The 25,813-nt window shown below is 37.3% G+C and overlaps 1 protein-coding gene across 1 annotated transcript in view; it reads left to right on the forward strand.

Annotated features, from left to right (window-relative positions):
* NECAB1 (N-terminal EF-hand calcium binding protein 1) overlaps positions 1-22,484 on the forward strand; it is a 292,395-nt gene extending 269,911 nt beyond the window's left edge. Inside the window, exons 10-13 of the mRNA XM_061171970.1 lie at positions 1,485-1,597; positions 16,657-16,734; positions 18,030-18,121; positions 22,459-22,484. Of these exons, the coding sequence (XP_061027953.1) occupies positions 1,485-1,597; positions 16,657-16,734; positions 18,030-18,121; positions 22,459-22,484 (309 nt within the window). The remainder of the gene's footprint in view (positions 1-1,484; positions 1,598-16,656; positions 16,735-18,029; positions 18,122-22,458) is intronic.
* The last annotated feature ends 3,329 nt before the right edge of the window (positions 22,485-25,813 follow it).

The following is a 25,813-nucleotide window of genomic DNA, read 5'->3' on the forward strand; positions in this document are numbered from 1 at the left end:
GGAACTCTGTTTTCTGTTCTTCTTTAAGAGTTTCTTCTTGGTCCATTATCATCCATGACCACACCTGAGTCAGCCCATTGTGGAACATTACCTTTCTTGGGGGTTATGCAGTATTCACAGCCTGCTTCCTGCTCATATGTGTTTGGGGGACCAAATATTATTTTAAGCCTTAAATAGTCAAAGGATTTTAACACAAGGATCAAAATTTATTTGGCAATACAGTTGGTCAAAATTCTAGTAGAATTCTGATCAATTTACATACAATAAGTTTCATGGGCCATACCTAAAATTACTTCTTAGACACGGTGTTCAAGACTTGTTTATTTCTTTGCTAAAACCTATGAAGACAAGAATTCTATCTTAATCCATCACTGTATACTAGAATCCAGCATTTACTAATTCCCTGTAGGAACACAAAGTAGGAACATTTGTTCAATATAAAAAGTGCCTAACATAATACCTACAATATAATTAGTGTTCATCCAATGGTAGCTGTTAACATTAAGAGAGAAGTTCATTGGAATAGGAGATAGCAAACCAGAGGCTTAATTCTAGCTCTACTGCTACATAGCTGGGTAAGATCATGCAAGTTAGTTTCCTCATATTCTAAATCTTTCTCACATTATTGTTGTTGCTTTGCACTTTTATAATTCACTTCCAATCCTTGTTTTTTTTTTTGCACTTTTATGATTCACTACCAACAATTGATGAGGAAAGGACTAATCTTGAGATCAAAATACCATGAGAAGCCCATAGGCAGATCTTTAGGAAAGTATTCAAACTACAGGTGCTATAATGGTAATAGGATTTGTTACAAGAATCAGTTGTCATCCAACCCAGCATGATCCATTAAACACAGGCTTCATCTAATGCCATGAGATTTGAGTGGGGCCTATTATAGGTGGTTAATTGTTTGAGAACCCTGTGATGGTTTATGTAGTTTTGGAAATGCCTCAGTGAACACATATTTTTTGAAATTTGGTTGTTTGTAATGAAATTCATAATATGTCTAATATCACAAAATAGCCAAGGAGAAGCTGGAGCTGTGCACTGTGTACAATAGAACTTCTCTTTAAAATTTGGTAAGTGACTTTAGGTCAGTGATCCCAACCCTGGCTGCACATTAAAATCATTTGGAGAGGTTTTTATAAATACCAGTGCCTGGACCCCACTCCAGAGATTCTGATATAAATGCAATTTTAAAACCTCCCCAGTGATTCTGATGGAGAACCACTGCTTTTAAAAGGGAAATATGTCATCATGAAGGACACCGTTTTTAGTGCCTGTTACTAGAGGCAAGAAAATATCCTGCCTATACTACAGCTTTTATACAGTGTTATTACTTGGACTAGTCATGGCCTTTTTAGTCATTTTTAGATGAAAAATTGTTTGTTTTGTGAGGAGGGATGGGATGAGCAGTAGGGGGTTGGCTTAGGGAGGCTCCATGATAGTCAACACAGTAACACTTGCCCCTTCCTCTGCAGCACATCATGCTTGTGCAGCGTCAGATGTCTGTGATAGAACAGGACTTGGAAGAATTCCAACTCGCTCTGAAACACTATGTGGAGAGTGCTTCCTCCCAAAGTGGTTGCTTGCGGTAAGTGCTCCTGCGCATGTGTCTTAGATGAGGGTGGGGTCTGGAAGACTGGTATTTGAGAATCTTCACCTAAAGTTATGATGGTCATTCTAGCCCTCGGGGTGATGCATTTTGCAGAGTTAAACAGGCTGTTTTCTCTTTTATCCTTGGACTCTGTGTGGATTTGAGCATTAGGAGCACCAATGGAAGTCAAATAGACTGAAATTCCTCCTTTTGCATCCAGGCAGACTCACACTCTGATTTAAATCATCTCTGGTATATGAGGCCTCAACTCTAGTGCGTCTAGCTCTGATTGCTACCTTGAGAGTGCGCCCTATGGCCTAATAACCACCATTTCAGCCATTCATTATGAAGTTGCACCATCTCTGAAGTCTTGATGGCAGGACTTTGTCATTTAAAAAAAAAAAGTTATTTCCATGGCCACTCCAGCTCAGCCTTCTGTTATCTCAGGCTACTAAAATATAAACTATACCTCATCTTCAGTTTCTCTACTCCAAGTAGTCCAATAAACAACTACTACAATTATAATTTTCCAGAAACAATTATCATAGAATTCTCTTACTCAGAAACCTGCAATAAATATCTAATGAGTATCTTATCAAATGCCAGAAGTTTATCCTGACCCTACAATTATACTACCAACAGACCCCAGAAATCCATAGCACTGCTACCATTTGTTCTCCCTCACCTGAACACTATGCCTCAACAGTGCCCAGCTGCACATCGCCTTTCCAGCATAATCTATTGTCTTACCGCTGTGCCTTCGATCTGGCCACTCTCCTTCCCAGAAGTGTGCACCCAGCTTCAGGTCTCTGCCAGCCCATGCTCTACCTTAATTCCAAAGATCAAACTCACCTGCTCCTGGAAAACTGCCACAACCAAATCCACCCCTACCTCAGGAGCTTGTTTAAATTGTATTTCACAATACTCTTAGAACATTGGGAAAGCTTTTTAGCACATGTGTGCATGCATGTATGTGCACATAGAAACACATACTTTGTCTCTTTGGTGTTCCTCCCAGTAATTACTAGTTATATTTTATTCACACTCTGGCAGAATACTTCTGCAGCTAAGAAGTCTGGCTCTGGAATTAAACATGGGTTGTATTAACTTTGTGGGTTTAGGAAAGATCCTTACTTGCTCTAAGCCTCAGTTTCCTCATAAAGTGGTTGAGAGGATTAACTGAGTGCCTCTCATCCACTGAGGGCCAGGAAACATGAGCTGGGATTACTGCTGCACTTACTATTCCTTCCTTGTTGTCTGGCTGGCTAACCTCCTTTATAGAGTAGAATAGGACTTGCTCAGTGCCATTAATGTCATACAGCTCCCGATCTTCCCAGTAGTGCCTGATAACAGGCACTACTTTTTTTGCTATTGTTACTATACTTCACGACCGGCCCAAATCAAAACCCCATTTTAGTCTTTTTATTTCAGTGACTTAAAAGAGATTTGCCAAAGTGAGAGTATATGTAGTTTTAAAAAGCCTACTCATTTAAAAATAAAATTGATGTTTTGGAGAATGCAGAAAGAACATATACGGTCCACAGTGTAAACTGCAATAAGTAGAGCTCAGTAAACTCTTTTTGTTTAGTGAGGCTATAAAGAAAATAAAATCTGGTTTGGGGTATCACAATTTCCAGGAATAGATTAGATATTTTACATTTACAAAAATGGTAAAAAGTTTTACTATTTTTTTTTAAACATCTTTATTGAAGTATAATTGCTTTACAATGGTGTGTTAGCTTCTGCTTTATAACAAAGTGAATCAGTTATACATATACATATGTTCCCATATCTCTTCCCTCTTGCATCTCCCTCCCTCCCACCCTCCATATCCCACCACTCTAGGTGGTCACAAAGCACCGAGCTGATCTCCCTGTGCTATGCGGCTGCTTCCCACTGGCTATCTATTTTACATTTGGTAGTGTATATATGTTCATGACACTCTCTCACCCTGTCACATCTCACACCTCCCCCTCCCCATATCCTCAAGTCCATTCTCTAGTAGGTCTGGGTCTTTATTCCCGTCTTGCCACTAGGTTCTTCATGACCTTTTTTTTTTTTTTTCCCTTAGATTCCATATATATGTGTTAGCATACTGTATTTCTTTTTCTCTTTCTGACTTACTTCACTCTGTATGACAGACTCTAACTCCATCCACCTCATTACAAATACCTCCATTTCATTTCTTTTTATGGCTGAGTAATATTCCATTGTATATATGTGCCACATCTTCTTTATCCATTCATTCGATGATGGACACCTAGGTTGCTTCCATGTCCTGGCTATTGTAAACAGAGCTGCAATGAATATTTTGGTACATGACTCTTTCTGAATTATGGTTTTCTCAGGGTATATGCCCAGTAGTGGGACTGCTGGGTCGTATGGTAGTTCTATTGTTAGTTTTTTAAGGAACCTCCATACTGTTCTCCATAGTGGCTGTATCAATTTACATTCCCACCAACAGTGCAAGAGTGTTCCCTTTTCTCCGCACCCTCTCCAGCATTTATTGTTTCTAGATTTTTTGATGATGGCCATTCTGACTGGTGTGAGATGATACCTCACTGCAGTTTTGATTTGCATTTCTCTAATGATTAATGATGTTGAGCATTCTTTCATGTGTTTGTTGGCAATCTGTATATCTTCTTTGGAGAAATGTCTATTTAGGTCTTCTGCCCATTTTTGGATTGGGTTGTTTGCTTTTTGTTATTGAGCTGCATGAGCTGCTTGTAAATCTTGGAGATTAATCCTTTGTCAGTTGCTTCATTTGCAAATATATTCTCCCATTCTGAGGGTTGTCTTTTGGTCTTGTTTATGGTTTCCTTTGCTGTGCAAAAGCTTTTAAGTTGCATTAGGTCCCATTTGTTTATTTGTGTTTTTATTTCCATTTCTCTAGGAGCTGGGTCAAAAAGGATCTTGCTGTGATTTATGTCATAGAGTGTTCTGCCTATGTTTTCCTCTAAGAGTTTGATAGTGTCTGGCCTTACACTTATGGCTTTAATCCATTTTGAGTTTATTTTTGTGTATGGTGTCAGGGAGTGTTCTAATTTCATACTTTTACATGTACCTGTCCAATTTTCCCAGCACCACTTATTGAAGAGGCTGTCTTTTCTCCACTGTATATGCTTGCCTCCTTTATCAAAGATAAGGTGACCATATGTGCGTGGGCTTATCTCTGGGCTTTCTATCCTGTTCCATTGATCTATATTTCTGTTTTTGTGCCAGTACCAAACTGTCTTGATTACTGTAGCTTTGTAATATAGTCTGAAGTCAGGGAGCCTGATTCCTCTAGCTTCATTTTTCATTCTCAAGATTGCTTTGGCTATTCGGGGTCTTTTGTGTTTCCATACAAATTGTGAAACTTTTTGTTCTAGTTCTGTGAAAAATGCCAGTGGTAGTTTGATAGGGATTGCATTGAATCTGTAGATTGCTTTGGGTAGTACAGTCATTTTCACAATGTTGATTCTTCCAATCCAAGAACATGGTATATCTCTCCATCTATTTGTATCATCTTAAATTTCTTTCATCAGTGTCTTATAATTTTCTGCATACAGGTCTTTTGTCTCCTTAGGTAGGTTTATTCCTAGATATTTTATTCTTTTTGTTGCAATGGTAAACGGGAGTGTTTTCTTAATTTCACTTTCAGATTTTTCATCATTAGTATATAGGAATGCAAGAGATTTCTGTGCATTAATTTTCTATCCTGCTACTTTACCAAATTCATTGATTAGCTCTAGTAGTTTTCTGGTAGCATCTTTAGGATTCTCTATGTATAGTATCATGTCATCTGCAAACAGTGACAGTTTTACTTCTTCTTTTCCGATTTGGATTCCTTTTATTTCTTTTTCTTCTCTGATTGCTGTGGCTAACACTTCCAAAACTATGTTGAATAATAGTGGTGAGAGTGGGCAACCTTGTCTTGTTCCTGATCTTAGTGGAAATGGTTTCAGTTTTTCACCATTGAGGACAATGTTGGCTGTAGGTTTGTCATATATGGCCTTTATTATGTTGAGGAACGTTCCCTCTATGCCTACTTTCTGCAGGGCTTTTATCATAAATGGGTGTTGAATTTTGTCGAAAGCTTTCTCTGCATCTATTGAGATGATCATATGGTTTTTCTCCTTCAATTTGTTAATATGATGTATCACGTTGATTGATTTGCGTATATTGAAGAATCCTTGCATTCCTGGAGTAAATCCCACTTGATCATGGTGTATAATCCTTTTAATGTGCTGTTGGATTCTGTTTGCTAGTATTTTGTTGAGGATTTTTGCATCTATGTTCATCAGTGATATTGGCCTGTAGTTTTCTTTCCTTGTGGTGTCTTTGCCTGGTTTTGGTATCAGGGTGATGGTGGCCTCGTAGAATGAGTTGGGGAGTGTTCCTCCCTCTGCAATATTTTGGAAGAGTTTGAGAAGGATAGGTGTTAGCTCTTCTCTAAATGTTTGATAGAATTCGCCTGTGAAGCCATCTGGTCCTGGGCTTTTGTGTGTTGCAAGATTTTTAATCACAGTTTCAATTTCAGTGCTTGTGATTGGTCTGTTCGTATTTTCTATTTCTTCCTGGTTCAGTCTCGGCAGGTTGTGCATTTCTAAGAATCTGTCCATTTCTTCCAGGTTGTCCATTTTATTGGCATAGAGTTGCTTGTAGTAATCTCTCATGATCGTTTGTATTTCTGCAGTGTCAGTGGTTACTTCTCCTTTTTCATTTGTAATTCTATTGATTTGAGTCTTCTCCCTTTTTCTCTTGATGAGTCTGGCTAATGGTTTATCAATTTTGTTTATCTTCTCAAAGAACCAGCTTTTAGTTTCATTGATTTTTGCTATTGTTTCCTTCATTTCTTTTTCATTTATTTCTGATCTGATCTTTATGATTTCTTTCCTTCTGCTAGCTTTGGGGTTTTTTTGTTCTTCTTTCTCTAATTGCTTTAGGTGCAAGGTTACGTTGTTTATTCGAGATGTTTCTTGTTTCTTGATGTAGGCTTGTATTGCTATAAACCTCCCTCTTAGAACTGCTTTTGCTGCATCCCATAGGTTTTGGGTCGTCGTGTCTCCATTGTCACTTGTTTCTAGGTATTTTTTGATTTCCCCTTTGATTTCTTCAGTGATCACTTCGTTATTAAGTAGTGTATTGTGTAGCCTCCATGTGTTTGTATTTTTTACAGATCTTTTCCTGTAATTGATATCTAGTCTCATAGCGTTGTGGTCGGAAAAGATACTTGATATGATTTCAATTTTCTTAAATTTACCAAGGCTTGATTTGTGACCCAAGATATGATCTATCCTGGAGAATGTTCCATGAACACTTGAGAAAAATGTGTATTCTGTTGTTTTTGGGTGGAATGTCCTATAAATATCAATTAAGTCCATCTTGTTTAATGTATCATTTAAAGCTTGTGTTTCCTTATTTATTTTCATTTTGGATGATCTGTCCATTGGTGAAAGTGGGCTGTTAAAGTCCCCTACTATGATTGTGTTACTGTCGATTTCCCCTTTTATGGCTGTTAGTATTTACCTTATGTATTGAGGTGCTCCTATGTTGGGTGCATAAATATTTACAATTGTTATACCTTCCTCTTGGATCGATCCCTTGATCATTATATAGTGTCCTTCTGTGTCTCTTGTAATAGTCTTTATTTTAAAGTCTATTTTGTCTGATATGAGAATTGCTACTCCAGCTTTCTTTTGATTTCCATTTGCATGGAATATCTTTTTCCATCCCCTCACTTTCAGTCTGTATGTGTCTCTAGGTCTGAAGTGGGTCTCTTGTACACAGCATATATATGGGTCTTGTTTTTGTATCCATTCAGCCAGTCTGTGTCTTTTGGTGGGAGCATTTAATCCATTTACATTTAAGGTAATCATCGATATGTATTTTCCTATTCCCATTTTCTTAAATGTTTTGGGTTTGTTATTGTAGGTGTTTTCCTTCTCTTGTGTTTCTTGCCTAGAGAAGTTCCTTTAGCATTTGTTGTAAAGCTGGTTTGGTGGTGCTGAACTCTCTCAGCTTTTGCTTGTCTGTAAAGCTTTTAATTTCTCCATCAAATCTGAATGAGATCCTTGCTGGGTAGAGTAATCTTGGTTGTAGGTTTTTCTCCTTCATCACTTTAAGTATATCCTGCCACTCCCTTCTGGCTTGCAGAGTTTCTGCTGAAAGATCAGCTGTTAACCTTATGGGGATTCTCTTGTGTGTTATTTGTTGTTTTTCCCTTGCTGCTTTTAATATGTTTTCTTTATATTTAATTTTTGATAGTTTGATTAATATGTGTCTTGGTGTGTTTCTCCTTGGATTTATCCTGTATGGGACTCTCTGTGCTTCCAGGACTTGATTAACTATTTCCTTTCCCATATTAGGGAAGTTTTCAAGTATAATCTCTTCAAATATTTTCTCAGTCCCTTTCTTTTTCTCTTCTCCTTCTGGGACCCCTATGATTCGAATGTTGGTGTGTTTAATATTGTCCCAGAGGTCTCTCAGACTGTCCTCAGTTCTTTTCATTCTTTTTTCTTTATTCTGCTCTGCAGTAGTTATTTCCACTATTTTATCTTCCAGGTCACTTATCCGTTCTTCTGCCTCAGTTATTCTGCTATTGATCCTGTCTAGAGTATTTTTAATTTCATTTCTTGTGCTTTTCATCGTTGCTTGGTTCCTCTTTAGTTCTTCTACGTCCCTGTTAAATGTTTCTTGCATTTTGTCTATTCTATTTCCAAGATTTTGGATCATCCTTACTATCATTATTCTGAATTCTTTTTCAGGTAGATTGCCTATTTCCTCTTCATTTATTAGGTCTGGTGTGTTTTGACCCTGCTCCTTCACCTGCTGTGTGTTTTTTTGTCTTCTCATTTTGCTTATCTTACTGTGTTTGGGGTCTCCTTTTCACAGGCTGCAGGTTCGTAGTTCCCGTTGTTTTTGGTATCTGTCCCCAGTGGCTAAGGTTGGTTCAATGGGTTCTGTAGGCTTCCTGGTGGAGGGGACTAGTGCCTGTGTTCTGGTGGATGAGGTTGGATCTTGTCTTTCTGGTGGGCTCCTCCACGTCTGGTGGTGTGTTTTGGGGTGTCTGTGGCCTTATTATGATTTTAGGCAGCCTCTCTGGTAATGGATGGGCCTGTGTTCCTGTCTTGATAGTTGTTTGGCATAGGGTGTCCAGCACTGTAGCTTGCTGGTGGTTGAGTGAAGCTGGGTCTTGATGTTGAGATGGAGATCTCTGAGAGATTTTCGCCGTTTGGTATTACGTGGAGCTGGGAGGCCTCTTGTGGACCAGTGTCCTGAAGTTGGCTCTCCCACCTCAGAGGCACAGCCCTGATGCCTGGCTGGAGCACCAAGAGCCTTTCATCCACATGGCTCAGAATAAAAGGGAGAAAAAATGGAAAGAAAGAAAGAAAGAGGATAAAATAAAATAAAATAAAGCTATTATAATAAAAAATAAGAAAAAAATTATTAAGAATAAATTTATTAAGAAAATTTTTTTTAATTTTTAAAAATAGATTTATTAATTTTTTATAATAAAAAATAAGAAAAAATTATTAAGAAAAAATATATTAAGAAAAAAATTTTTTTTAATTTTTAAAATAAAAAATATGAAAAAACTTATTAAAATTTTTTTTTTATTTTTTAAAAATAGAAAATAAGGAAAAATTATTAAGAAAACATTTATTGGGAAAAAAAATTTTTTAAGTTAAAAAAAAAAAAAAAAAACGGACGGACCTAACCCTAGGACTAACGGTGAAATCAAAGCTATACAGACAAAATCTCACCCAGAAGCATACAGATATACACTCACAAAAAAAGGAAAAGGGTAAAAGTTAATATATCCTGCTCCCAAAGTCCACCTCCTAAATTTGGGATGATTCGTTGTCTATTCAGGTATTCAACAGATGCAGGCACATCAAGTTGTTTGTGGAGCTTTAATCCACTGCTTCTGAGGCTGCTGGGAGAGATTTCCCTTTCTCTTCTTTGTTCGTACAGCTCCCGGGGTTCAGCTTTGGATTTGGACCCGCCTCTGCATGTAGGTCGCCTGAGGGCATCTGTTCCCCGCCCAGACAGAACGGGGTTAAAGGAGCAGCTGCTTCGCGGGCTCTGGCTCAGTCAGGCTGGGGGGAGGGAGTGGTACAGAGGAGGCGGGACGAGCCTGCGGCGGCAGAAGCCGGCGTGACGTTGCAGCAGCCTGAGGCGCGCTGTGCGCTCTCCCGGGGAAGTTGTCTCTGGATCACGGGAGCTTGGCCGTGGCGGGCTACACTGGCTCCCGGGAGGGGCGGTGTGGAGAGTGACCTGTGCTCGCACACAGGCTTTTTGGTGGCAGCAGCAGCAGCCTTAGCGTCTCATGCCCGTCTCTGGGGTCCGCGCTGATAGCCGCGGCTCGCACCCGTCTCTGGAGTTCGTTTAAGCGGCGCTCTGAATCCCCTCTCCTTGCACGCCACGAAACAAAGAGGCAAGAAAAAGTCTCTTGCCTCTTCAGCAGCTGCAGACTTTTTCTCGGGCTCCCTCCCGGCTAGCTGTGGTGCGCTAGCCCCTTCAGGCTGTGTTCACGCAGCCAACCCCAGTCCTCTCCCTGCGATCAGACCGAAGCCCGAGCCTCAGCTCCCAGCCCCCGCCCTACCCGGCAGGTGAGCCGACAAGCCTCTCGGGCTGGTGAGTGCTGCTCGGCGCCGAGCCTCTGTGCAGGAATCTCTCCGTTTTTCCCTCTGCACCCCTTTTGCTGTGGGATCCGCGCTGGTAGCCGCGGCTTGCGCCCGTCTCTGGAGCTCGTTTAGGCGGCGCTCTGAATCCCCTCTCCTTGCGCGCCGCGAAACAAAGAGGCAAGAAAAAGTCTCTTGCCTCTTCAGCAGCTGCAGTCTTTTTCCCAGACTCCCTCCTGGCTAGCACCGAAGCCCGAAGCCCGAGCCTCAGCTCCCAGCCCCCGCCCGCCCCAGTGGCTGAGCAGACAAGCCTCTCGGGCTGGTGAGTGCTGGTCGGCACCGATCCTCTGTGCGGGAATCTCTCCGCTTTGCCCTCCGCACCCCTTTGGCTGCACTCTCCTCCGTGGCTCCGAAGCTTCCCCCCTCTGCTACCCGCAGTCTCTGCCCACGAAGGGGCTTCCTAGTGTGTGGAAACCTTTCCTCCTTCACAGCTCCCTCCCACTGGTGCAGGTCCCGTCCCTATTCTTTTGTCTCTGTTATTTCTTTTTTCTTTTGCCCTACCCAAGTACGTGGGGATTTTCTTGCCTTTTGGGAGGTCTGACGTCTTCTGCCAGCGTTCAGTGGGTGTTCTGTAGGAGCAGTTCCACATGTAGATGTATTTCTACTGTATCTGTGGGAAGGAAGGTGATCTCCGCGTCTTACTCTTCCGCCATCTTCAAGTTTTACTATTTTTAAGGTTCAGAAACACTGATTTAATGTGTGTTGGGAAAATGACCTAAAGTGACTAGAACAGCCACAGGGTGAGGAAAACAGGCTGTGGGAGAGTAAGAGAGTAGATAGATTTATGTTGCCTGATGCAAACTCTGTTCTCTCAATGCGGAGGAAAAATTGCTCCCTAAGCTCCAGCTGTGAAGTAAAGGGAAGGAGAGTATCCTTTTCCTGTAAGATAAATTGAGACTCTAAGACTCTCCTTTTCCTTTGCAAGACTGCTGTGTTTCTTAATAACTCTTCATTCCTTATCGTGTTTCAGCTTTCTTTCTTTTACTGGAATTACCAAAAAGTAGACTTTATCAGATGAAATGAGCATCAGAGAATCACCACAAAGAAATGGAAAATATGTGGAATACATGTTATGCTGGTGTGCCTATCTAAATTCAGTTGTATTAGTTGATCAAATTTAATCTTCTATCTGTATTAATTGATGAACAGTCAAATGGGCCACTCATGTCATCAGTCATGCTCTAATGCACTCAGTGTGATTGCCTGGGGCTTGGCTGAATTATCTGTGAATTACCAGAGTTTTGCAGTTTCTTCTCTCACAATGTTTGGCTCAGCCTCTCTATGGTTAGAGAGGAAATGCTGTCATAAAATAAAGTAGAAATTAAGTATTTATGAGATTAGGCATTTTGTTTCCATTTTCTTATTTAATCTTCACTGCCATCATCTGAGGTTTGTATTACATCCAGTTCAGGAAGAAATAGGCTCAGATGGGTTAAACAATTTGCCTGAGTTTGTCTGACTCCAAAACCCATGTTTAATCTTTCCTGTCAGTACTTGGTCATCCTTGAATTAGAGTTTCCTGGACTTTCCATGGTTAACCAGGAGTAGAATAGACAACATCCCTTTTGTTCCAATTATAAGGTCTTATTTTCTTAAATTCAAGGCACTGAATTAGTGAGGCTTTGCCCTCTAGGTATTTGACTAGGATACTCAGAGGTTTGGGGGGCTGACAGGGCTTTTGTTAGTCAGTCAACTGAATTTAAAAATGAATTACTCATCACTAATCATTAGAGAAATGCAAATCAAAACTACAATGAGGTATCACCTCACACCTGTTAAAATTGCCACCATCAAAAAATCTACAAACAACAAATGCTGGAGAGGGTGTGGAGAAAAGGGAACCCTCTTGCACTGTTGGTGGGAATGTAAACTGATACAGCCACTATGGAGAACAGTATGGAGGTTCCTCAAAAAACTAAAAATAGAACTACCATATGACCCAGAAATCCCACTATTGGGCATATACCCTGAGAAAACCATAATTCAAAAAGAGTTATGTACCACAGTGTTCATTGCAGCTCTATTTACAATAGCCAGGACATGGAAGCAACCTAAGTGTCCATCGACAGATGAATGGATAAAGAAGATGTGGCACATATATACAATGGAATACTACTCAGCCATAAAAAGAAATGAAATTGAGTTATTTGTAGTGAGGTGGATGGACCTAGAGACTGTCATACAGAGTGAAGTAAATCGGAAAGAGAAAAACAAATACCGTATGCTAACACATATATATGGAATCTAAAGAAAAAAAAGGTTCTGAAGAACGTAGGGGCAGGACAGGAATAAAGACGCAGACGTAGAGAATAGACTTGATGACACAGGGAAGGGGAAGGGGAAGTTGGGATGAAGTGAGAGAGTAGCATTGACATATATACACTAGCAAATGTAAAATAGATAGCTAGTGGGATGCAGCCTTATAGCACAGGGAGATCAGCTCGGTGCTTGTGACCACCAGAGGGATGGGATAGGGAGGGTGGGAGGGAGATGCAAGAGGGAGGAGACATGGGGATGTATGTATACATATAGCTGATTCACTTTGTTATATAGCAGCAACTAACACAACATTGTAAAGCAATTTTACTCCAACGAAGATGTTAAAAAAGTTACTGAAAAACCCAAGCAGAGCAATTGTGTGACCTATGTATAACACACACACACACACACACACATTTTTTGATTACTCTTTTCACATATTTTGTAATCATGAAGGCTTATTTAATCCCTGTGTTTGGCACGGGGAGGTACCAACTGAATATATGTGATGTACACAGTGTATTCTCAGAACCATGCTTGACTTCGGAAAGTTGAGAATAGTTTCTGCTTCCAAGGATCTAGGAAACCAGTTGGGAAAATAGGATACTCATTCTTGAACAATTAAAGCCATGTTCTTGGCCTTAATTTCACAGCTGTTAAGTAGAATAAAATGATTTCTGAAGTCACTCTCAGCTACCAAATTCTAGACTTTGTATGTATTCTAAACTCCATGTCAAGGATGTAGGGAACATGAATGTGGAATTGCATTGTAAGAATCAACCCTGGGAGTTGTACTATGGCCAAAGAAACATCCTTAAGAACTCATGGTACCCTGTGGCACATTGAACCATTAATTTATCAGCATTTTTATATAGACAAAATAAATGCGTGGCTGTAGTGTGGTGGAGAATTGTGGGAACTATCCCTCCTGTGTGCCCTTTACTCCAGTGATTAGGCTCTGTGAGTTAAGGTAGGCCACCTGGGGAACAGAGGAAGCCAAGACGAAGTGTGTCCTGTTCCTGATGAGCCAAGCTACCTTAGGTAAGATGTTTAACCCCAACCGTTCCTGAGCTACATCATTTTTCCCCATTTCACTGACATTTTCCAGCTCCTGGAATGTTCAAGGTCTCCTGGAGCTCAGGGCTGAAGCTCTAAGTGACCTTATCCAGAGACAGCTTAGCCAAAGAACTCTTGCTTTAGCCAGTGAGTTTTTGAGTGCCACAGGAAGTATGAATACATTGAGGAGGAAGACTGAGGGTGTTTAAGTTAGTACAGTCACAAAGCAAAAGCTCAGAGTTACATCATGTAATTTTAAGTTTGCAAATAATTGAAAGCTAATCCTTCAAGCCCTAAGCCCTTTTAACAGAAATATTGCTGGCTGAAATTTCTAAAAATTTTATCATTAACCTTTTCTTGCTGTCTCAGTGTCATCATTGCATATGTATTATTATCTGTATTGTACAGTCTCAAATATCAATGTCCTTAAATGCCATTGCTGTGTATTGGTCGGTTTTGCCCTTAATTGAAAGCACCCAGTCTGTAGAACAATTTTGATTAGCATTTTCACCCATAGTCCTTTGAGACACAATCTGAACTGGTCTTTCAACTCTTTCATCTGGCTCTTGACCAGATGGCCTACAGTCAGGAAGAAGGAGAAAGGAGCAACACCAACAAGCCATCCTCTCATGTCTGAACCTAAGGACACAAAGTTTCCCAGAAGTCCTTGCTTCTCAGCATACTTCCCTTGGTATCTCATTGGCCCAACTCAAGTCACATGGCCATTCCTGGCTACAGGGGAGGTTAGAAAACAAATATTTAGGTACATTGGATATATTGCAAAATGAACAATGGCAGGGCTCGGTTAGACAGAGGGGAATGACAGTTGGGGAGGCAACAGACAGTATCTACCATATGATTCCCAGAGTGACTGTGAAGGTAAAATGACTTAATCCATGGGAAATGCTTAGACTAGGGCCTGAAACAGAGCAATACATGTTAGCAAACATCACCATTGTTATTAGTATGTATAATAATATAATAATTGTTATCATCATTATTATTGGCTTGCTGCTCCTCATTGTTTTCAAAGATTTGTCTTTTTCCCTGTTTCTTTTCTGTTCCTTTTAATTCTGTCACGTTTCTCAACTTTGATACCATTAAGGCTTAGCTTTCACTCACCTAAGGAAAGTGCTACTTTGTTTTTTGCTATTGAGCTAACAGCTAACACACACACACATATACACACATACAATATACCAATTACTGGGCAAAACATTCTACATGTAATGCCTTATTTAGTACTCACAGTACTATTATTACCACCATTTAACAGGTGAGGAAACAGGTTAAGTAATGGGCCCAAGGTGACAAAGCTCTAATACATGGTGGATGAAGGTAAGCCTATATGGCTATACTTCAAACCACTACCTTATCACACTGTGTTATCTTCTTCAGTCCTTCAAAACTTGAGCATCAGGCTAAAATTTTGTGAATTTCTTGTGGCTAGTCTGGAAAATGGCAGGTTCAGATAGCAGGATAAGTGATTTTTATATGTAATAAGTAATACAAATGAATTAGTTTGTAGGAGGCAGTTCATAGTCATGGATTGAAATTTGACCATTACATTGTCAGATTACATTTGGGGATTACAGATCTTTTTAGACTATGATGAGAACTATGGATTCTCTTCCCAGGAAAAAGTAGATATGCACAGTAATTTGCAGCTCATTTCTGGGATTTCAAGGAACCCCGCCAAAAGCCCATCTATAAACTCCTGGGGTTAGAAAATCTCCAGTTTCACTTTCTGTTCAATTGCTTTGATTATGTTATAAACCTTTCCCCGAGAAAATCTGAAATTGAACTAATAACAATATTTGCTACATCATATCTTAATGGAAGCAAGCTAGATCAATAGCTCTGTGAAAAACACCAAACTACAAGCCAAATAAGTATTACAATTTCTGTGTAGTTACCACCATCTGCTGGCCACACTTAGGTAAATCCTAAATTTACATTGAGCTTGGCTATTTTACTGGTATGTTCTATGTTCTCTATTAAATCAATATCCTATTCTCCCAATTTCTCCCAATCTCTCAATTTATTGGGATTGAGATATACATACTACTATATATAAAATAGATAACTAATAAGGACCTACTGTGTAGCACAGGGAAGTCTACTCAATACTCTGAAATGACCTATATGGGAAAAGAATCATAAGAGTGGATATATGTCTATGTATAACTGATTCACTTTGCTGTAAACCCGAAACTAACACAACATTGTAAATCAACTATACTCCAATAAAAATTATTTTAAAAAATTTAAAAAAGAGTAGTTTATACAAACTACTATGTATAAAATAGATAAGCAGCAAGGATGTATTGTATAGCACAGGGAATTATAACCATTAACTTGTAATAACATTTAATGGAGTATAGCCTGCAAAACTACTGAATCACTATGCTGTATACCTGAAATATAATGTAAATCAACTATACTTCCATTTAAAAAAGCACCACATCTGATTTTTTTAAAAAAAATCCTTGGGCTTCCCTGGTGGCGCAGTGGTTGAGAATCTGCCTGCCAATGCAGGGGACACGGGTTTGAGCCCTGGTCTGGGAAGATCCCACATGCCACGGCGCGACTAGGCCCGTGAACCACAATTGCTGAGCCTGCGCGTCTGGAGCCTGTGCTCCGCAACAAGAGAGGCCGCGATAGTGAGAGGCCTGCGCACCGTGATGAAGAGTGGCCCCCACTTGCTGCAACTAGAGAAAGCCCTCGCACAGAAATGAAGACCCAACACAGCCATAAATAAATAAAATTTAAAAAAGCAAAACAAAACAAAAAAACCAAAACTTTTTGAATGGATATATGAATGAAATTTTACAATGTTATATTTGTGATTTCTAAAATATACTGAGACAGTATTCATGATGCCAAACCAGAAAACTAAAAAAGTATATTAAACAGACATGTTAATCAATTATTAACAAAACTTCAATTTTCATGCAGGAACCATAGGTGTTTCCTATACAAATGGATAAGATTAGAGATGATTAGAAATATTAGTTTATTTCTTGTATTTAATTTCCTGTGGCTAATTACGCCTTTCCTTTTCCATTTCAGTATTTCTATACAGAAGCTTTCAAATGAATCTCGCTACACGATTTACGAGTTCTGGGAGAATAGTAATGTGTGGAATAGGTAAGTTACGAGCAGGCCTTATTTTTATTTTTATTTTTTTGCCAGGGAGGTGGCAATATACATGATATAATTTTAGAACCGGTAGAAAAAACTCCATTCCCTTTACCTCACCTTAAAACCTGTCCCATTTGCTCATTTTCCTAAATCTCACTCTTTTTATGGGTTTGAAATCACTTTCCTTTTGAAGCACAAAAACTTTTGATTATGATCACACTTTAAGAATTACCATTTTACTGATGCTTTCAGGTAAACAGATTTAGATGTGGGTCATGGGTGTCTAAGGTGTGCAGGGGTGGGAGACAAAGGATGCAGAAAAAGATGAAAAAAATTTTACTTCTTAATTTTTCTTAAGCTCTGTGGTTTTTATTTTGCAATAAAGCTATATATAATGGTTAAGATCATCATAGCTTAACAGCTTTTTGAAATGTCTTTACTTACTGCAAATAAAAGGGAAATTCAAGACATTGTTTGGAAAAGATTAAAAGCAAGTCAACTTCTCTTGTAATCATTCAGTTTTGAATACATATATATATTTGTTAACTATTCCTCGATAAAGTTAAAAAATAAATCAAGTTCTTTGAAATTAAATTAATTATTAGTAAGTAACAAATATATAATTAGAAAAATGAGATGAAGGAAATTTTGCTATTCTGAGATTATATAAATAGTTCTAGTTGGCTTTAAATGGCACGGAGAATATAGCTCTCCAGTAAGTCCATATTTTGGGGTGTTAAATTATGGTAATGAAACAAATACCTGGAAATTTAGTTGATACATATTTCACCTAAAAATTTTATTTTTGTGGCTATTTTAAACACTGTGCTATAATGCATAATGACATCAATAGAATTTCAGGCACAAAAGGGAGCTTTAAAGGTAACTTATTCAACTCTGTAGTTCCAGGCCTATACTTTTAGATGATTTTTCTTTCTTTTTATCCTCTAGAGATGGAAAATCTATAGTCCTTCTTCTTAGCTATCCTATTTTTTCAACATTCTGATGCCCAAGATAGTCTTCCTTCTGTTTAAACTTCTTGCTGCAATTACAGTTATCTCCTTTTATCTTCTCTAGAGAATTAGTGCTCTTCTGTTTTAAAAAAATTTCTGGTGATACTTGTTAAATTACTCCTTAGTCTTTTTTTTAAGGGTAAATAACCAAGAAAAGAAGTCCGTATTCAGGCACTTAATCTAAATCATCCGAAACCTTGCCACCTTGAGTGAATTTGAACTGTGCTACATTCTACTCAGGAAGATCGTAATAAATTGCACAGCCATAACCTATAACTATTTATACAGCCACCGTCAGATGAATTATAGCAAGACCTTCCAAAGAAGTAATGTGGATTTCTTGGAAACTCCAGAACTCACATCTACTATGCTAGTTCCTGGTAATTACCCTGGGTTCACAATTCTTCTATGTGCTTTTGTATTGCCTTTCTCTGTTTAAAAGACAGTATGTTCTAGCCCCTTCCCCTTAACTGTACTCTATTTTTTATCTATCTTAAAATTTGAGAGTGGGGGTAGGAAATAAGAGGTCTATATATTTTTTCTATTGCCTTTAGTCCTTAGTTGACCCTATTTGTATTCCTGGCTGTATTAAACCTAATATTAGTCATTTGCTGGTCACCTTTTAACAATTTGAAGTACAAATATGACATTTCAAAAAATTATTCAAATGCTTTACTATATTATAGTGTATTGAATAAATTTGAAATAGGTGACCCATAGATTGGAGATTAGAATTATGTTAGAAATATCTTTATTATAATAATTGTTAAAATATTTTTTGTAATTGGAAAAAAAGGAGAAGGGAAAAAGAAATTTGAAATGAACTTGTCTGAGAAGTCTGGCCTAGCCAAAGCTTATTTAAGATAATTGAGAACAAAAATTCATTTGTTCATCTACCCATCCATTCAATTACCAATTAAACATACTTTTACTGAATGTTAATAAGTGCTAGGCACTGGGGATACTGGGGTTCCTAGCCTGTTTACTAGCACTGATTGAGCTCCAATTATGAACAAGCACTGTGTTGGGAGCTACAGAGGGTACAAAGTAAAAATACAGTCCCTGCCCATAAAATGCTTTCTGTCCAGTAGGAAAGACAATTGTTTGCAGAAAAATAACAAGCTCAGGACATACATAGTAGTTACCCATTAGAGTCATAATGTGCTATGTGAATTTAGAGGAGTGGATTGCCTCTTTAACAGCTTTTAATGAGGAGATGATCCTTGAGCTGGATTTTAAAAAATGAGATTTGGACAAATAAAGATGGAGAAGGGTACTTAGATAGAGGTAAATTGTAGACATGAACAAATGCAAGAAATGTTAAATGTGCTGTGTTAATTGGTGCAAAGATATGATTAAAGCATAAGGCTTGTATATGGTACATGTGTAAAGAGAGAAGAGAGTAGGAAATGGGAGTTGAAAATATAATAAGGAATTTTAACTTACTTCTTACAGTATTATGGAGTCATTAAAGGTTTTTGAGAGGGCTAGTGAATGCTCTAATCAGTAGTAACTGTGGCAGGAGGGAGAAAGGTGAATGTCATTGAGAGGAGAGAAATTGGTCAGGCAGGGCAATAATCTAGGCCAGGAAAAAAAAGCATCTGAACCAAGAAGATACCCATAGAGTTCCCTTGCAGATAAAATTTTCAGGAGTTAACCATAGCAAGATGATGGTTGAAGCCTGGGATTGGTGAGAAAGTGTGTAGGTAAGAAGAAAATATCTCACAGAAGCCTGAGGAACTGCCTTTATTTAAAAGGTTAGGAGAGAAAAGCCTCCTTTCATTAAGGAGACTGAGGGGAACCAGAGATAGGAGAGTCACAGTTGCAGAGTATCAAGGAAACCAAAAGAGGAGTAACATGCAAGGTACAGTGCTCCTCAGGGGGCCTATGTAGTAGAGCATGACTGAAGAGAATGGGACTGAAAATTGGATTTGACAAGAGAAGTTTTAAAAAAGTGGTAGGAATTTTAAAATTAGGGTAGATTTTGATGGATTGGTAATAAATGGAAAATGAAAAAGTCAATTCTGGAATTGAAGCTAGGTGAGGAGATGGGGAGATCAGGTGTGAATGCTTTCAAGTTGGCTGACTCTGACAGTCTCAGCCTGATTTTTAATATGTATTTACTCTAGATCTTAAGGGCAGGTTTATCTGACCTAGATATGGTAGACTTTTAGAATCTCTCTTGCTGTATATCTCAGATTTAACCCTCAATTGAGGAAGCCAAGAATATGGTTGAAATTTCTCGTGATTAACAATTTGACTCATGCGGTTTAAATTAGGATGCACAATAGCTTCTGGAAAGTTGCAAGTGAGTTGGTAGCAAAGGCTGTTAAGGAAGACTTCGATGACTGCCTTAAACTTATCCAAAAAGTTTTAGCTTAACATTATACCAGACTTGAACAGTCTGTTATAAATGAAAAGAAAAGAACTAGTTCTAGTTCAAGTAACTTCTGTAAATATGACTGCTACAGCTTTTGTGCCTAGAAATGCAGGAAAGCGAGAGCCACATCTTATTTATCTTCATATCCCCTGCCCTAGTGCAGTATTAGTATAGTGTATGGCATAAGGAAACAAATATTTTCTAAATGAACGAATGAATAAGGACTTTGATATCATCATAAATGCATTGGTATTCAGTCATGAATTTCCCAAGAAGTCCTGACACTCGTAATTTTTGTGTCTGACATCATATCCATTTTCAACTCTCCCAATCTTGAAACCACAGTTTCTACAGTATAGAAGGAAAGAAAGAAACTTGTTCTTATTGATGTCTTGAGTCTTTCCAGGAGAGAAAACACTTTGACAGTACAGTAGAAAAGAGTACAGAAAGGGAGGCTAACGAGGTAGCAGGAAAAAATATAGTAAGAATAGCACATTTAGAACAATCTGGTAGATTTTTATGGCCTAACTTTACTTAATCATCTTGGATTAACTTTCTATGCACTATTAATGTCATTGGTACATGCATTCTATTACTTTTTCTCTCTCAGAGCATTTCCTAATTTAGAGAGAAAAACTGAGTACAGATAAAACTGGATCAATTCTTGTTCTCAGAATTCAGAGTGAATACAATTTAATGCCTTTTAATTGCTACCCTATTTTTCACTGATTTTCACATCACATCTAATTTCTACGACCACTGGAATTTGATAGAAAAAAAAAGTTAGGCTTGATTCTAACACAATTTTAAAAACCTACTTCAAACAAGATTTTTAACATCTATTGGGTCATCCTACTCTATTTTAAACTGAAAGTTTTATCACTGTTAACCGCTGACTTCCCTTGGGGACAAACAGCATATATATCTCCCTGGACAAAAAGCTGAAATTAGCTTATAAATATTATTTATGATTTTAATGTTCATATGACTTATATTTTTAATAACTGGTTTTGTGCATTTTATGTAGTTTTGAAATGCTGCATATATTTTGACCTAAAATAAAAATCTGAAAGTTATTACAGTTAGAAACACAGAATGAGTGGGTTTGTATTACTAATTCACAAATAATTTCTAATAAAACTGCTTTTTAATTAAGATTTCTAAGTGGTTTAAGATACATCTTAAGAAATAAAGCAGGGACTTCCCTGGTAGCGCAGTGGTTAAGAATCTGCCTGCCAATGCAGGGGACATGGGTTCAAGCCCTGGTCCGGGAAAAGCCCACATGCCGTGGAGCAGCTAAGCCCGTGTGCCACAACTACTGAGCCTGCGCTCTAGAGCCTGTGAGCCACAACTACTGAGCCGCGTGCCACACCTACTGAAGCCCACGCACCTAGTGCCCGTGCTCTGTCCACAATAAGAGAAGCCACCTCAGTGGGAAGCCCGAGCACCGCAACAAAGAGTAGACCCCGCTCACCGCAACTAGAGAAAGCCCACGAGCAGCAACAAAGACCCAACACAGCCAAAAATAAAAATAAATAAAACAAATTTATTTAAAAAAATAAAGCAACTAAACCAGTCTGCACCTAGATACAAAAATATAAACCAAAATATATTCCTATGAACTCTCAAATATAAAAATCACTTAAATAAGGCATACTGGAATATGGAGCCTATGCTGATAAGCCATCATAAAACATCCAGACAAAAAGAGTATAAGAATTGGTCTGTGGAGCAGAATATCCCTTGGCAAAGGAGAAAGCCCTATGGTTATGGGAAAAAAGGATACATAAGAAAGTAAGATCCTATTGCCAGTAAGTGTATTATTTAAACAGCTTTGAAAACAAATTTTAATCCTTTACATTTGTCTGTTTCTCACCTCATTCCACCAATCTTACTTCTTTGACATAGGTTTGTCTTTGGGATACTTACATTTACTGGGGAAAATATTTCTAATTTTACAATACAGATATACTAAAAAAATATTATTTAAAACACATCCACTTGCTTATACCCAAACTTTCTGAACTGGGTAAATTAAAACAACAACAACATGATTTTATCTTCAGGGCGTTTATAATCTCATTGCCAAGACAAGCTCTATTCATATATAACCAAAACTTTTTAGTTAGACTGCAACCAAGTGCCAAAAGATATGGTACAACTAACAAGTGCACAGGAAAGTTCAATCAAGTCAGAAAATAGTAACTTGAAAGATAAGTAATTATACAGACTAAAGATGAGGGAAAATAGTCTTTTTAAGAATGACTTGCACCTTGAACTAACTTAGCCCTAGCAGTTATTTTCATTATTTAAAAAAACTCTTTTTTCTCTTTTCAGCTTCATGGTGGATCCTGAACAACTAGCTGTTCCTTAACATTTTCTTTATGGTTCCAAGTGAAAAACAACTGTTCTTATCTAAAATGTGAATTAGAAAATTCTCTGTACTTATTAATCTACTCTCTACTTTTGTTTAAATATATTTACCCTAAGATGTGCACTCTTCTTAAATGTCTTCTATCACTTTATCTTTCATGTAAATTTTAGCTCAACTTTCAAAGTTCACTATTATCCTCAATATTTGCTGCTGTATTGTTACATACAATAAACCTAAAACCCTTTAGTCTCAAAATCATAATATTTGAAAGTATACACATAAAGAAACAAAATTGTTATGATAGAGAAAAAAATATTTAAAGTGAGAGCTTTTAGACTATTACTTTATAGGACAGCTTTGGTAGATCTGTCATAAACTATAAAGGTTAAATCAGTGTTTTGTGATTTTTAAGTATCTGATTTTCCATGAGTGAAATGTATTCTTCAGTAATACCTACTCCATTCCCAACTCAGGATCCTATAACTATTCACTTTATGTTACTTAAAAAGCTAATACATGATCCAATATGACTGGTATCCTTATATGAAGAGAGAGAGAGCAGGGATGCATGTGCATCCCTGTTGTTTAAGCTTAAAAAAAAGTTAATACATGAGCATAAACCAATCTTCACTATAACCAATAGAATCTCTATCCATCTGTCAAGTTATAAACTGGTTTTTCATAAGTGAGCAATTCTGTGACAGGGTACCATTTAGTAATGTAACACCATTATATCATTTGTTAGCATCATAATTCCATGTATGTAAGTTAAACAAATCAAGAAAAGAGTTTTACTTTAAGAAAATGTGGTTCAAAATTTTTGGCACATGATCCAGAGGTCTAATTTTACTTATGAAAAATAGACATTTGCATTTAAATAATGATTTCAAAATATTTTAAAACCAAAATTTTAACCTAAGTGAACAAAGAATTATAAAACAAGTATAAACTTTAGGGAAATAATAAAATATGTACTGGACAAAAAACATCTATTTTTCAGTTTCAACACTAGAATGACTACAATCCCAGTTTCACTAGAACAACTAAAACTATGTACCTTATATATTCTGCTGTACAAGCTCATAAATTAAATATTTTTAATAAAATCTCTTTTATTCTGATAAATGCTGCTAATGAAAATGCAATGCATATAGAAATTTGTTTATTCTCTAGTCCAAATTCCTCTGAAACCACAGGTCTTCCAGGAAACAAACATAAGGTGAATTTTTCCTTTTTTTAAACTCAGACAAAAAGGAAGGTTGAACTAAAATTTTATTTTTTAAATATAAAAGTTAACCTAACATATTTTCTCAAACTAACTTTTACCAATACCTTTGTGTACTCTCCATCCTCATTCAGTCCAAATAAAATTAAAGAATTTTTAATAGCTTCTACTAGAAATAGGTAGTAAATATTGACATACACACGTGTGTGTGTGTGTGTGCACGTGTGTGTGTGTGTCTGGTCATTTCTAAAGATGACAAACACTATGAAACAACACCTGGCTCAACTCTTTTAATCTATATACAAAGCAAAGAACAACATGAATGGAGATGTACAATGATTATTTAAATAAGCTATACATATGTACAAAGGCAAATAGATAATAAAACAGTCTTTGCAGTCTCACTCTGATTATATACAGTAAGAAAGGATCAAAAGACTTTGAAACCTCGGGGACTTCTAATATACAAACTCTTCTTGAAAATGCTGGTCATAAATGATTCCAAAAATAGAAATTATAGCTAATCAATATGTTGTTCTGGCCAGTCCATTTCTGTATCAGATTCAGGAAGTACATCAAGTCTTTTGGATACTAGGCAGTTTCCAAAGTTAGAATAGTAGTATGACTTTAAAAGGGGTCTGCCCTCAGTAACAGTGCTAAGTGGAAGGGCTCTTTGTATTCCAAATTGGAATAGGTTCGATCATATTTCTTTTAACTAAAGTCAACAGACTTGGAGAATAGGCAAATAATAAAGCAAACCAATTTAATTATATGGTAATTCTGACCCCAGCTCTTTTTAAATTACTTTTTTATTGAGATGACCCCAGCTCTTATATAAATTACATGTATTTTTGTGTATGTGTGTGTATTCATACACATATAAATACTAGAAGCTATAATATAAAGGGAAATAGTAGGGCAAAAATGAGTGTAAAAAACTGGGCCGTAGGTATAAACTCATTTTTAAGTAACCAATAAATTTATGGCTAGTGAAGGTTCTTTTTTTTTTTTCCTATTTGAAAAGCAATCTTTTTCTGGGGAACAAAGCAATGAAAAATAGTATACTAAAGACCAAGTTGGGAAACCTGCCATGGACTAAAGTTTGAATCTGGGTAACAAGTCTAAAGACCAGTGAAGAAAAAGGTACTGGTTTTAGGAGTTCAGAATTCAGTTTAAGATAAACTTTCTGCCAAATGATGTCCTTGAATGCCTTGCCAATAGACCCAGGGATCTGAGAGAATCTGAGGATAGAACTAGGGAGAGTTTACACTTACCTTTATATGAGCAATTCTTTGTGACACTGTGCTGGAACAAGCTTTTCTTTTTAACAAGAGTGACAAATTGCAGGAGATTTATTGTATAAAATTTCTAGGAGCTAAAAGATTAAACCTCCAAATTCTTCATTCATACACTTGTTGTAAGAAATTACAGCATTGAAACTTAATGCACCTCAATTATTTGCAAATGCCTCAATTATTCCTCTTTTGGAAATAAAAGAATCTTACACAATGTTGTTATTATCACAAACCTAGAGCACAATCATATATTTGAAAAGAAATACTTCTTAAAATATTCTCCCTCCTGTCACTGAACTATTCATTGAACATCCTGAATCATTCTAAACCTCTAGAGAGATTGTAATAATCCTTTCAAGTGCTGGTATGAAATCAGTGGGAAACAGAACAAAAGCAACTTTAAAAGCAACAAGAAATTATGTATCATATATACATCGTAGCATATACTTTATATTTGAGAATCTTTACAGCTTGCATTTCCATTCCATCATTACAAGTGATGAAAAACAAAAACTGCAAGTAGCATGCAAATTATAAATAGTCTTCCCATTTCACTAACCAAATTCCTACTTTCCAGTGTTACTTCCTAATTTATGCAGGAAACTGCCTGCAAAGCTGAAACTGATTAGAAAATTCTTTAGAGTTTAAAATATCTCTTTCTCATTTTAGGAGAAACCAAACACCCAACCATCAAAATTAAAAATAAATTGAATTGTTACAGTCCATTACAGTTATTGTTACTAGATCCACTTCATTTGCAGGTGTCCAAAATATAAAATTAATAATTCTTTATCTTCA

The sequence above is a fragment of the Eubalaena glacialis genome, chromosome 17, assembly GCF_028564815.1.
Source record: "Eubalaena glacialis isolate mEubGla1 chromosome 17, mEubGla1.1.hap2.+ XY, whole genome shotgun sequence".
Lineage (NCBI taxonomy): Eukaryota > Metazoa > Chordata > Mammalia > Artiodactyla > Balaenidae > Eubalaena > Eubalaena glacialis.